The following is a 15,490-nucleotide window of genomic DNA, read 5'->3' as shown; positions in this document are numbered from 1 at the left end:
GAAATAACTACCGTCCCATCTCACTTGCCAACATTATGGCCAAGGTGCTGGATGGCCTGCTTAATGACATTCTCATAAGGCACATAAAGCTGCATGAAGCTCAGTTTGGTTTTCGAAGTGGGCTTTCTACTGAAAGTGCTATATTGTGTCTTAAGCAGGCTGTACAGTACCCCATATACGGATAGGAAAACGCCGATATACGCGTGTTTTCTGGACTTGTCAAAAGCCTTTGACACTGTCCTATATGATAAGCTTTGGGGGAAGCTGGTCGCTGCGGGTGTGCCGGTGGAGGTAGTATCGCTGTTGCAGGAATGGTATCGCTGCCAGCGGAACCAGGTGAGGTGGGATGGGGCTCTATCCGAGCCATACGGTATGGAGTGCGGCGTCAGGCAGGGCGGACTGACCTCTCCTTTGTTATTCAACCTGTACATAAATGAGCTGATCGGTGAGCTCAGCAGCACTCATACCGGTTGTTATATCGACAACGTATGTGTCAATAATATTAGTTACGCGGACGATATGGTGCTGCTGGGACCAACGGTGGGTGCTATTCGCAGGTTGCTGAATATTTGTGCATCGTATGCGCGGGAGCATGGACTGACATATAACGCTAAAAAAAGCAAAATTCTTGTTTTCAAGGGTAAATCTGGTGTATACGTGCCAGTCTGTGTTCCTCCGATTACATTATACGATGTAGAGCTGCAGCGGGTAAACAGTTTTAGGTATCTAGGGCACATTGTGACCGATAGTTTGACCGACGACGAGGATCTGGAACGTGAGCGTAGGACTCTGGCGGTCCGGGGGAATATGATAGCCCGTAGATTCGCTCGATGCTCCGTGCCAGTAAAAATAACTTTGTTTAAGGCATATTGCCAATCGTTGTACGCGAGCAGTCTATGGGTGAGTTATACCCGTCGGGCCGCCAGAGTCCTGCGTGTTCAATATAACAACATCTTTAGGATGCTACTGCGGCTGCCTCCACATTGCTCTGCGTCGCTTATGTTTGCCGAAGCCCATACGGATGGATACGATGCACTAATTCGTAAAAAGGTTGGGTCATTATTAAGACGGTTGAGAGACAGCAGCAATGGCATCCTCAGGATGATTGCTTCACGCACGGATTGTCCGATCCAACATAGGTTGATGTGCGTAGTAATAGGAAAAGGGTAACTTCTTGTTCTTTTATGTATTTGACATTGTAATGTGTTTTAAATAATTTCTGAATGTATTAAAAATTATTTTTATTTTTCTTTTTTTTTTTGTTTGTTAATTAATTATTTAATTTAATAGGTTGATTTTGCTTATTATTGACATTAATAAATTATTGACATGAATTCTATTTAATCGATTACTAAATATTGTATATTTGTGTTTTCTCTGTTTCTTAATTATGTTTGTATTCTACTGTTTAATTGTATGGACTTTGTCTGAAATAAAATTATTATTATTATTATTATTATTAAATAAAGAATCATAAGTGCAATTTAAAAAAAATGACAAAAATATTTGGAGACATGGGGATTTGAACCGTGGTCTTCTCGGTCGATCCCGACCGGCCGATTTCCCACCTGAGCCATACTATAGCTTCAAAATGGTTCATAAGAGCTTCATCCACCGTTAGACGGTTACATTTCGTGCCCTCTTTGAATCCATTTGTTAAAATGGAGGCCATAGTACGTACCCTTGACCTGATGTTGTCGCCAAAGCGGCGGGGTAGTTTCTCTTTAAGATCTTTGGCAACTTCGACCGTCGTGGTAACTACTATTTCTACATTCTCATCAAAGTTTCTGACGGTGTGTGTCGTTTTTCCGCACCCAGGTACCCCATTATCCACTCCAGCTTGGGCAATTGGCAGCCCACGAGGCCCGCGTCGACATCAAGATCCCAAACACAGGAAATGTGTTTCACGTATATTAAGCATATAATTTAACGAGGTACAAAGTTATATAATGTCTAAGTAATATTGAATGCCGTGTTTATTTATAAATGTTATTTTCTAATGCATTAAAATCCAATTACTTAACAAATTCACTTTATTTGTTGTTGTAATAAGTTCAAACACAAGTGATCAAACTTCACGTATTGCTTGTCGTGTTGTGATAAAAGAGTATATATTAAACAAAAATGACTATTGCGATACTAGAAACTACAACTACTTCGACATTAAAAACGTCACTATCAAATATACTGAATATATTCTTCGTCGTTCTTCAAATCCTATTCGGTTATGATTTCGGTTTTATCAAATATAAAACGACTCGTCATAGGATCATTATTAAATTATGTTTCGCTATTTTTCACTTTGTTTTACAAATTATTTTCCTTTTATTAATATTTCCTGACTTAGATTTTAAGGATAAAATATATCATTTCGTATTTACTATACAGAGCTATTCCTACATTCTCATATTACTACAAACTTCTGAACAAAATACATTCCAGAAATTTCTAAAACATTTACTGTGGATAGATTCCGAACTTAAGGTGGACAACTCTTCCTACTATTTCGAACTTAAAATTATTATATGTTGCTTCCTCGCAATTTCTTTTGAAATTTGGTTTGGAATTGTTGACGTTCCATCATTTCGTAGTTTTATTGCAAAGATTTTGTATTTCTTCATTTTTGTACCTTTCGAGATTCCATTTGTGGTGCTCTTCTTTATTTTCCAAGTTACTTTTATAAGATTAGCTACGTTGAAAAAAATTATGAACAACGAACCAAAAAAAGCGCAAATTTTGTACATATCTCTCCTAGATTCGGTTGAAAATGTTAAAAATTCATTTGATTACATTGTAAGTAACTATTAAACTGGTGAACTAAATTGAAACGTAGACATGTTTAATTCTTTTTCTGTTTTTCAGTTTTTCTTGACTATATTTGCGAATATACCCAGCACGATGTCAATAATATATGAATTAGCAAGAGATTCGAAAACAATGGGATTTGTAAGTGTTCTTAAATAATTTTAATATACTTAATGTTTTTTTATTTTATTTTTTATCACATCCACCACATAATTTTATCAACATACTACTACTACCGATTCCCGACTATCGGGAGCTGAGAAGGTAGTCTTCATCAGAGAACTGCTGTACATCGACAGGGATAACCTGTTCGAAATGTGGTATCGTAGACCAACCCTGTTAACAACTATTTCGTGCGAGTTGTCGTGCACGCATCGTAACCCCAAAGACGTCGGCCATTGCCATCAGTGAGGTTTACAAGAGCGTGTACAGCTCAAGGGCAAAGATCCGATCTTTGCGAGTGGAGAGCATCACAGGCGCGCGCATTCCTGTAGGAAGGGACAGAACCCTATACCTGGTATTTACACAAGAGAAGAAGGGATTGCTGACTGACCAGGGATACGGGTTCGTACGTGACCGCAGGGCTGGCTTTTTCGCACCAAAGACCCGTCTGCCCGTCTTCGGCCTGTGTATTTCAAAGCCAGCAGTCGGATGGTTATCCCGCCACCGGCCAGCTTTATAAATTCCAAGGTGATAATGGAACTTTGTTATTCCCTTGTTGCCTCTTACGACACTCACAGGAAAAGAGGGGGTGGCTATATTCTTTACTGCCGTTACATATGTATAAAAAATAAATATTATCTCATATTATAAATCAATTTTAATTGTGTGCTTTTATTGTATATTTCTATCATGGAAGTAATTCTCAGAACAAATTTGGATACACATTATTATCGTGTATCTGTTCCTACAGTAACTTTCTAGATATCGTATTTGGACTTAAACTCCGTACAAATTGTGTAGGTATGTGTTTATATGTGCATGTAAGTGGAGAGAGTAAGTAACAGTTATAAACCTATCCACATAAACAGTCTAAATATTGTGTGGTCAATTAATTTAATTTCATTCACTTATAAAGGAAACAGTTTTCAGTAAGCACATTAAGTTCATACCAACCGTAACTTCATAAAACCGTAAACTGCGTGTCTCCTTTACAGGAAAGTATCTATGTCTACTTGGCGGACGTTGTTGGTGCTGTCATATTTCTATTAACACTTTTCACACCAGCCGTAGCAGCAGGAACGTTATCAAGCGAGGTCGAAAAAATGAAAATCGCTTTACAAGATTTACTCGTTTCAGAAAATGGTTTGTGTGATTGTAAAAGTTTTTAAGTTCCGTGACACAAGAAAGCATACTAAATTAAAATCGAATTATACTTTGAACAACTAGCCTGAAATACTGAAACACATAGAACTACATACGTATACGTATTGATAGCCAATTAATACATCATTTGTATAGATGGTTAATAATTGTTTTTGTCCGCAAACGATAAAAATCAACTTAAATTTTCATCGAAAAATAATACATCGTTTTCTACATTATCGAAAAAAAAATACACATTACTAGGAATAACTCAAAAGCACTGATCAAATCTCGATCAAATTTAAATGACAAGCACCAAATTTCGATTAAAAAGCAATCATCGAAATCGGTGCATACAGTAAAAGTTATGACGAGTAGCTTAATAAAAAATGATTCGAATTTAGAAAGGCCACATTTTTTGAAATCAGTTCAAAAATTGTCAATGTTTTACAAAAGTATCTGTTTTCTCAAGCATTATTAAAAAGTTATTTTAGTCTTGGTCTGTTCCGTAAAAGCTATATAGATACAAACATAACGGAGTTAATAGTTACCACGTTACTACGCCAAATTAGCTTAAAGTTACTCTCCGAGTTTCTGGGTAATGTTTATTTGGTTCTTACTTTCCAGACGAAGGTCGCGTCGAAGATATAAAATTGTTTGTGAGCTACATTAACGCTCGACCTTTTAAGCTACACGTGCTGCAGATCATTCCTTTAGACACGTCGTTTGTCGTCATGACAATAAATTTTATTATCACATATATGATTGTAAGTCTACAACTAACTCACATTTTTTAAAATCAGTGCATTATTATTCACGAGGTACCGCCTGTGACATGTTAATTACAATTTGTTCGAAATACATTTTGTTATTTTTTTGTCACAGAATTATGATTCTAGAGTTGTGAGAGGTGATATAAATACAAATGATATTACTGCTTTATCAATACCTTACAGATAGTTTATAAGATAAATGTTTAAATAATGCGCACTACAACTTGAGCATTCATTAAATTAGTTTGCTTTATTAATTAAACTAGGGACACTGTAAACTTTTTTCGTCAATAAATTACACAATTTAACAGACACGATGTCGTTTGATTCAATTCCTTTAAATTTACGTTAAAACTTTTATAATACTTCGCACAATTAACTAAATGCTGAATAGAGAATACCTTAAAATACCTATATTCATAATAATTGAGAATACATTGAACATTAACAACATACATTTACATTGTTGACCTAAATGGTCCCATAATTATTGGAACAGATGACTAATTTTTCAAATGATTAATTGATAATTGAGATGTTTTTTCAAAGAATTGTATTGTTATTTTATACTCAAGCTTTTGTCTAACACATGATTATTTATTGCTCAACGTGCTCATACTATAGTGACAAAAAGCCCGAATATCAAAGCAATTACATTATTCATTAACTTTGTCTGTAAAGTTTCTTGTACATATTTGTTTTACTCTTTATTCTAAGAGTGTCGCCATTTTACCAATCACAGTTTTGTGTATTCGAAAGAATTGACTCTTACTTCTAGTTGTCCAATCGAATGACTTTTTTAATTTAAGGATAAAAAAAATTGTTATTCGTACGTTATCTGCGCTTTACATAATTAAATTATTATTCTATCACAAGTAGAACTATATTTAATTAGACCGAAATCAGACTCAACTATGATTTGAAATATAACGAAGACTGTTTTAAAAATATTTGAGAACGTGATTTAAATTATGGGGTAGTTATACCTACCTATTACAAAAATATTTGTATGACCATGAATTTATTGATGAGTTATTCTTTATATAATATAGATTAACGTGTTTTGTATTAAAAATAACTCCAAATTACACCACATACCTTTGAACTGTTGTTGATCATAAACTTTACGATAGCATTTGAATGTTGTGCATTTGTTGTGTAGATCGCATGCTACTGTAATTTCTGCCCACTACTGCCATAACTAGCATTATTGTTCATCTACCTATATCTTTAAAACTATGCGTTACGGCAAAGTTTGTAATGTGCTCTTCGATCACTAACCCGCCTGCCCAGCATGGTGACTATGGTCAAAACACATGAGTTGACAGTGAACTTGTGGAGGTCTATGTCCAGCAGTGGACTGTGATAGGCTGAAATGATGATATTGAAACAAATGTCTAAATAAATATACACTACATTTTTTTACTGCACATAATTAGCATATGGTTCTTACGAGTGGATTCTTTTTATGTTTACTTCATGTGAAATTTACTGCTTGTTCCATAAATATTAATAATTAATAAATAATATAAGAATTAATAAACGCTTCACACTCAATGGATCCCCTAGTAGGATATTCTCCTGTGCTGGGGGTCTGGAAACACATACAATACACAAACACAATGCCCAGACCACGACTAACATCTATGTGGTCGATATAGATGTCTAATTAAGTACACATAGCAAAATTAAGGTTTAAATATATTCATTAGTTGTTTTAAATAAACCTTTGTGAGCTTTTTCAATAAATTTGGTGTGAATGCGTAAATTACTTATATTAAGAACTTAATAAGGGTCTAGTCTCGACTTTTATTCTCGACTACAGCGATAAGTATCTTTCGTAAGTATCCATACTACTTGACTAAATATAATTGTGTTTGATGGCAAACGAAAAAAAACCGACTTCAATTACATCGACAAGTAGGTAATACAACGTAGGTAGACGAAAAAATAGTCAAGTAAATACTTATTATCAAAGTTTACTCCAACAGTTGTAATCAGATCTCGATGAAATTTAAATGTGACCACATGATAAACATCGGCTTTCGATTAAATTGAAAATCATCAAAATCGGTATACCCAGTAAAAAGTTATGCGGATTTTCAAGGGTTTCCCTCGATTTCTCTGGGATCCCATCATCAAATCCTGGTTTCCTCATCATGGTACCACACTTAGGATATCTCCTTTCTAACCAAAAAAAGATTTATCAAAATCAGTTCATAAACGACGAAGTTATCCCCGAACATACATAATCTAATATATAAAATTCTCGTGTCGGGGTGTTTGTAGTTAAACTCCTCCGAAACAGCTTGACCGATTCTCATGAAATTTTGTGTGCGTATTAGGTAGGTCTGAGAATCGAACAACATCTATTTTTCATCCCCCAAAATGTTAAGGGTAGTCCACCCCAAAAAGAATTTTTTTTTTTAATTTTTGGATAATTTGTTTATTTTTTATTTTATTGTGATTTGGCATCAGAAATACATATAACCCTAAATTTTCATCCCTCTACCACCAACCCCTATTTCTTAATAGCGTTTAGCGGCAAGACAACGTTTGCGTGGTCAGCAAGTGTATATATATATATATATATATATATATATATATATATATATATATACACTTGCTGACCACGCAAACGTTGTCCATATATATATATATATATATATATATATATATATATAATTATACTGTCGAATTGAGTACCCTCCCCTTTTTTTAAGTCGATTAAAAATCAATGCTATTTGATAAATAATCAATGAGATTCGAAGTATGATGAATTATAGAGCGCTCGGCGACATAGTGGTAATCGTTTGTCTCATACACGATTGGGTAATTAAAACGCACAAGCTATTTCATATTTTTAGTTGATAATTTTTTTATATGATGAAATATCTTATTAAATAATAGTGAATCATCGAAATTATAATTAAAATAAAACGAAAAAGAAAGAATATATTAATGTTTGTTAAAAAAAAATAAGTAGTTCGTATTCATTAAATATACATATTTATATTCATAAAATGTAATTCTCCAGCCATTTCATTATTTAAGTCATAAAGTTGATAAAATATTAAACTTTAATTACGTGTAATACTTTGTACTCGAGCTGTAACTCGTATGTAGCATTGGAACGATCATTGTAATTACATTTGTAACGACTATAAGTACACATATTTACATTGTATTCTTACAAAAAGTATAGTAATGATACTACAGTATGATGAGCAAGATTATGATGGCAATCATTTAGAAAACACTGCTTAAGAGTGTATGCTACCTCAAATTGCTTATTTTCCACTCGGCAGGATGTCCGACATATCTTCCAAACTACCACTTATTTAAGTTTGAAATTTATGTATGGTAAAGTTCAAGACATAAACTATCTTTCATATGTTTCGAAAACACGATTTCATAAAATTTTCTCGATACAAAATAATCGCAAAGTTACCTCTATTTTTGTATTAAAACCTTAATATCTCAGTAAATATAAAAGTTATGGTCTTGAGATTAAGCATGGTAATTGAAATAAGTATGAAGAACGCTTTATATGTTTTGTTTTTTTAAAAATAGCTATTGATAATGTTTGTAGGGAGAAAATAAATATAATTCGCGCGATGAACAACCAAGCGCTCTCAATTCTCATGTGTATTTAGTACGGGTGAAATCTCAATTCGAGCTGAGGTAGTGTAGTCCCTTAAGAAGAGTTATTGCATTTTCGAATGAAATGAAATTCAATAAAACAGCTATTCGTAGTCGTACTACTTACAATAATCATTACATAGGTAGTATAAAATAAAAGTCGCTTCCCGCTGTCTGTATGCTTAGATATTTAAAACTACGCAACGGATTTTGATGTGGTTTTCTTTAGTTAATAGAGTGATTCCAGAGGAAGGCTTATATGTATAATATATGCATAATATAGTAGAGGAACACTGATAGTTTATGCACCTGTGCAAAGCCGGGGCGGGTCGCTAGTGTTATTTTATTGACGAACAAATGTTACAGCATTGCGAGTTGAAAAAGTATAATAAGCTGATTTATTGCAGTAACTGAGTCAAAATATACCAACAAATACCAATGAAATACGTTCAACTTGCATCCATCATTTTAATTAGCTCGTTAGCGCAGTTTGTAGTTGCCCTGCATTCTGCCCCGGGGGTTGTGGTTAATTCGATATCCACCCGAGTATAGGTGTGATATTTGTATTTATTTATATATTTATTATTTATATGTATATTTATCAAAAAACTATTTAGCTATCGGCTCCGGCTGTTACCTATAACACAAGCGTTAAGTTGCTTACCGTAAGAACAGACGACCGTGTGTGTATATTATAATTGTGTTTGCTCGCAAACGAAAAAAAAACAGACTTCAATTAAATCGTTGTCGATGTGCTTGACTTGTTACATGTGTAACATTTTTTTTTTATATCACTAGGTCGGCAAACAAGCGTACGGCTCACCTGATGGTAAGAGCTTACCGTAGCTTATAGACGCCTGCAAAACCAGAAGCATCGCAAGCGCGTTACCGACCCAATCCCCAATCCCCTCCAGGAGCTCTGGTCACCTTATTCACCAACAGGAACACAATACTTGCTGCTGCTTGAAAATAGTATTATTTAGCTGTGGTCTTCTGTAAGGTCGAGGTACTACACCAGTCGGGCTGCTTCATATTTTGAGCAGAAAATTCCTGCTGTGCCCTACCTCAGTTAAACATAACGTAGATTGATAAAAAAAATAGTGAAGTAAATTATCGCATTATCAAAGATTATTCAAAAAGTAGTCATTAGATCTCGATCAAATTTAAATGAGACTACAAGGCAAGCATCAGGTTTCGATTAAAATAAGAATCATTAAAATCAGTATACCCAGTGAACATTTCTGCGGTACAACGTTCAACGCAGGTCGACGAAAAAGTAGTCAAGTAAATACGCATTATTAGATATAACTCGAAAAGTACTTATTAGGGCTCAATTAAAATTAAATGGGACCGCATAACACGCAACATCTTTCGATTAAAAAAAATCGTCAAATCGGTCCACCTAGTCAAAAGTTCTGAGGTAACATACAATAAAAATACAATCTAATTGAGAAACTCCTCCTTTTTTGAAAGTCAGTTAATAAGATATTTATAAGATATATTTAAAACATCCAACATAATGCAGTATCTACAAATTGCATGTTCAAAGTATTAATAAAGCAGTATTGTTATTTATTGTTTTGTTTATTTTTATTTGAAAATCAACAGGGTTACAATTCGTATATATATAAAACTAGCCGTGCCCGCGGCTTCGCCCGCGTTGTAATCAGTGTGTCACAAAGTTATTCCGGCAAACTTTCTGTGAAACTTTCATCAAAATCGGCTTAGCCGTTCCGTAAACCTTCCTCTTGCCAGTTGTGGAGCCCTCTCTCCAATGGTGAAACCGTACGAAAATCCTCCTCACCATCTATAGAGGATACATTTTAAATTTCAAGTCTCTTACTTCAAAAACATAGGACTTTCGTACAAACTTCCGATCCCTGTTTTATCCCCTTAGGGGTTGATTTTCGTAAAATCAGTTCTTAGCGGATGTCTGCGCCTTATAAGGGACCTACCTGACAAATTTCAAGTTTGTAGCTGTTATAGTGTCAGAGGTTTCGTGATGAGTGTGTCAACCTACCATCCCCGATTTTAACCCCTAAAAGGAGTTGATTTCTAAAGATACGTTATTTGGGCACCTTTTCACCATCTAAAGAGCGTACATTTTAAATTTCAAGTCTCTTACTTCAAAAACATAGGACTATCATACAAACTTACAACCCCCGTTTTATCCCCTCTTAGGGGTCGAGTTTCGTAAAATCCGTTCTTAGCGGATGTCTACGCCCTATAAGGAGCCTACCTGCCAAATTTCAAGTTTGTGGGTGTTATAGTTTCGGAGATTTCGTGATGAGTGACCTTTCGCTTTTATATAATGTATAGATTTTATAAAATGTATAGATTTAACATAATATTAACAATAATTAGGCCAATAATATGTTTTCCTATCTATAAATCTTAGTACGGTTACAAAAGGGCAGTATTGAGAGCCGATACTAAAATGACTTGAAAACTTGACTTATAAGCAGTGTAGCTGCAGTCCTCTCACAACATTACAAGCAACTACTCCTGTATAAAATATAGAAACGTGTATTGGTAATAAATAGTAGTCGTTCATAACGTAACAGGCGTTTATTTTTAATAAATATGAGTCAGTTGTAAAATTATAATTAAATAATTGATGCAAAAATTTATCGACGTGACTACAAACGACACGTCTAAAGGAATGATCCGCAGAACGTAGAGCTTAAAAGGTCGAGCTTCAATATAATTCAAGAATCTTTTTATTTCTTGCACTCGGTTTTCATCTGCGAAGGAACGTACGAATACAATGTAATCAAGTGTCAATATTTATAAACGAGACGATAATGTACATTAATTGAAGCCTAAAACAGAATGATATGGAATCAAAAAATTAAAGGGAGGCTTATATTGACATATAGCGATATCGTCGTCTTTAAGTAAGTAATTATTGGAACGAAGTTCCTTACGGCAGGCTTGACATTTAGCTGAGCGACCGAACTGAAAAAAATGTGATACTAAAACCGTAAGAAAAATATACATATAACCGAAGTTACGTAATATTAGTCACACGAATGTATAATCTGACATTTGTAAAACTAAAATTACTAGTAAACTTTTTTAAAATTATTTAAGTAATTTTATACTGTTGACAAAAATAAAAAAAGACATGTTTTTTTATTTCACTTAATAGTTTGAATTATTATTATTATTATTTTATTTGATTCAGTTTATTTTACGGTATTTGTTATTTTCTAAAATACTAAATTTCCTAAATACTTTTATGTACTTAATTAAATCAAGCAACAAAATTAAAAAAAAAATCAAGAACTAGAAAATATATAAAATTCAAAATATATTTTTTTTTCAAATTGTGTTGCTTCTATACTATCCGAAGGAACTTCGTTTCTACCTGGTGTCCCATGACACCACATAATTTTTTTATTTATTAACCTTTCCACAATACATTAATGAAAATCGCATCTAAATCGGATAAGTCGCTTCTGAGATTAGCTTGCACAAACATATTTACATTCACATTTTTAATGTAAACGTATTTGCATATGAAAAAAGCTATTACTAAATATTTTATTACAGTTTTGCTACGCGGTTCCACCTGCGTAAATTCCGATTCGAGTCTATATGTTATTCTAGATCTCCAGATTCCAACTATCTTCGTACCAATTTTCATTAAAATCGGCCCAATAGTTTTTGCGTGAAATAGGAACTAAGGTTGGGCACAGCTGAAAATTTCCTGCTTAAAATATGGAGCAGCCCTGGGGTAGTACTTCAACCTTACAGAAGATAACAGCTAAATAATACTGTTTTCAAGCAGTGTTGTGTTGCTGTTGGTGAGTTGGGTGACCAGAGCTCACCAGAGGAATTGAAGATAGGATAGGCAACGCTTGCGATGCTTCTGGTGTTGCAATCGCTTACCATCAGGCGAGCCGTACGCTTGTTAGCCGACCTAGTTACACAAAAAAAACACACTTCAAACCTCGCAAAATTTCGCATTTATAATAGCAGTAGGATAAACAAGTCGCCTATACGTGGTAAAGGTACATCGTACTGAATAAATGCCTACGTAATTATGTAGGTTTATTCAGAGCAAATAACATAATTGACGACCATTTGATTTTTTAAGTCCAAAAATAAACAGATTATATTTTAATAAGGATAAAATACTGTTTTATAATTAGAGTGATTGTGTTTACGTACTTTTTTAGGTTAATTTGTATCTAAAATATTTTTTAAGTAATACCAACCATTTTCTATAATAAGTGAATCATGCAAAGTTATCTTAATTTTTTCAACCTCAGTCGATAACGTTCCCGCTGCGTATACTGGCGCGAAAAGTGTTAGGAGAAACGTGGCAGGAGCAATATAGTTCCATGAGTTGTTATGTAAATTGTCCTGTAAATCGGGCATAATACTCACATATACTTGTGATATGAATAATTAGGGCATTAGACATGTGTATTGATTAATAGACCAGTGCTTTTATCTTTTGAAACCAAAAACATTATAGTATATTATATGATGAAACCGATTGTAAAAGAAAACGAAATTGAAATGACAAATAAATTAAGGGCGATCTGAGGTTTTGGGGTTTATTTAAAGGGTAAAAAATGGTTTATCTCGTTTCCGGCTAAACTAAAAATCCAATGGAAAAAAGCTCAATTGAAAAGTTGTAGGTGGTAAAAAGATCTACAACTTTTTTTCTTTACACTTTTTTGACCTAACCTCAAAATTTCATGTGAAAAATTCAAAAAACTAAGTTTTTGGTTTTTTACTTTTATCTTTTACAAGAAAAAAAATGTTTTGAAAAATTTGATGAAAATTTACTTTTTATGTCCCAAACACGATGTAATTTTTATGATTTAAAATAAAAAATTTACTATAATAAGAATGATTATTATTAGACAGAAATACATTATAGCCATTAGAAATTAAGTAAGATCTGGAGAGCACGGTATCTTGGACCCTATGATTTAGACCTAAAACGAGAAAGTACGATTGTCGCCCACAACGATATACATTATTTGTATTTATATGTATATGTATATGAGTATATGATTTTGATTGTATTTTAGTTTTATTAACTAAGAAACAGAAAATAATATTTTATTGTAGTGAGATAACATGTTGCAAAAACAATTCTGTGGTGTTAAGAAAAAAGGAGATAAGTCAATTTATAGTAAAGTCAATAAATAAAAAATTTTAAAATGAGATTTTTGCACTTATTGATTAAGAATATTAATATGTCTCATATCAAAAAGGAGTTGAGGCATGAATATATTGAACATTAATTAAAAAACGATTTTCTAACAAATAACATGCGTTGCTTTCTTATTCATTGTGAAAAGTTCAAATATATGTACTTATCTCCTTATTTTCCTTAAAACCTCAGAATGTTTCTTTAACATAGCTAAAATTCTAACACACAAAGCTATGTACCATATACCATATAGACATTCTACGAGTAAAGTAACGTCGCGTCGTTAAGTTTTCGTCTAGGCGTCCACTTGAAGGACTTTTTGTAACTATATCTGCGGATGAAATAGACATTTCACCAGCTACTTACTAGAAATCCATCGGTCTTTAAATCTTTGGCTATGTTATAAATTAATGACATCGTGGTCGGTATATTTGCACATATAGTCATGAAAATCTGAAAAACAAAAAAAAAGTTACTTTATAAAACTTGCCGATACGTTTTTGCAAATATTACACACATCTTGCCCTATTACAAAGATTTATAATTACTTACAATGAAATTAAATGGCTTTCTGACATTTTCAACGGAATCTGCTAGATTTTTGTATAAAATTTGTGCTTGTTTTGGTTTTACATTTGTTAATGCTTTCAACGCAACCAATCTGATGCGAGTGGCGCGAAAAATGAAAAACAGTAACACAAGTGGAATCCTTATGGGTAGAAAAATAAAAAAATAGAAAATCTGTGTAAATAAACTACTGAACGGTTGAACCGTATAAATACGCAACCATATTTTCCACGCCAGTGATATCACGCAACATAAAATTATTTTAAGTTCGAAATAGTTTGACGAGTTTTCCAATTTAAGTTCGGAATCTATCCATTGTAAATGTTGCAGAAATTTCTTGAACGTATTTCGTTCAGAGGTTAGAAGCAAAATAATAATGTACGAGTAGCACTCTACAACAAAAACCAAATACCATATGACAACATTTATATGAAAATCGGGTAATATTAATAAAATGAAAGCAATCCCATAAACAAAGGGTAAAGTAACAAAACCAAGTGAAATAATAATTTTTTGACGAGTAGATTTGTACTTGATAAAACCAAAATCATAGCCAAATACGATTTGAAATATAATAAGGAATATTTTAAGTAAATTTGATGATACTGTTTTAGATTCTGATGTAGTTATATTTTTTGGTTCCACGGTAAACATAATTATGGATTATTTTAATTTCTGTGACAGAACGACAAACGATGCGTCCACTTCGGTGACTTTTCGTTTCAATGTGCTTTATAATAAATGACGTAATATTAACTGAGGAAATAAATTGAAGTGTATTAGTATATTACAAATAAACTAGCTGACTCGGCCTGACTTCGATGATTAGATGTCAAACTTTTCTGTACTGACGTTGTATAACTTGTACGAGTATAAGGTATTCGACTCCTAACTGCTTTCCTTCAAATGAGGGGTACTGTAGGTGTAATAGATCACGATTCGCGTAAAAAAATCCTAGCTCCTAAGTGTTCGTCTGCTAAGTTCGGTTCCACAAATGGGGGTCCAGTAGGTGTTACAGATCACTTTCTTAAATTTTACTTTGTCCTTATATAAGAGCTAATCTGGCAATAGTTAGGCATAAACCATCCTTTTACTGTATAGTTATTTATTTATGCCGTGCTTATGCGCTCATTGGACGGTTTACGTAGAATTACCTTGCCAGAATATCTCGTTTTGAAGGACCCATTTGAAGGAACGTAGTTAACAACTTTAAAAATGTAAC

At 33.4% G+C, this 15,490-nt stretch overlaps 1 protein-coding gene across 1 annotated transcript; it reads left to right on the top strand.

Annotated features, from left to right (window-relative positions):
* The first annotated feature begins 372 nt into the window (after nt 1-372).
* On the top strand, nt 373-1,170 carry LOC123664214. Its single transcript, XM_045598810.1, has one exon. It carries the CDS (start codon nt 373-375, stop codon nt 1,168-1,170), a length of 798 nt encoding a protein of 265 aa, XP_045454766.1.
* The last annotated feature ends 14,320 nt before the right edge of the window (nt 1,171-15,490 follow it).

Source organism: Melitaea cinxia, chromosome 21, assembly GCF_905220565.1.
Source record: "Melitaea cinxia chromosome 21, ilMelCinx1.1, whole genome shotgun sequence".
Classification (NCBI taxonomy): Eukaryota; Metazoa; Arthropoda; class Insecta; order Lepidoptera; family Nymphalidae; genus Melitaea; species Melitaea cinxia.
The sequence above is the reverse complement of the archived record's forward strand: the minus strand, read 5'-3'. Positions and strand labels throughout refer to the sequence as shown.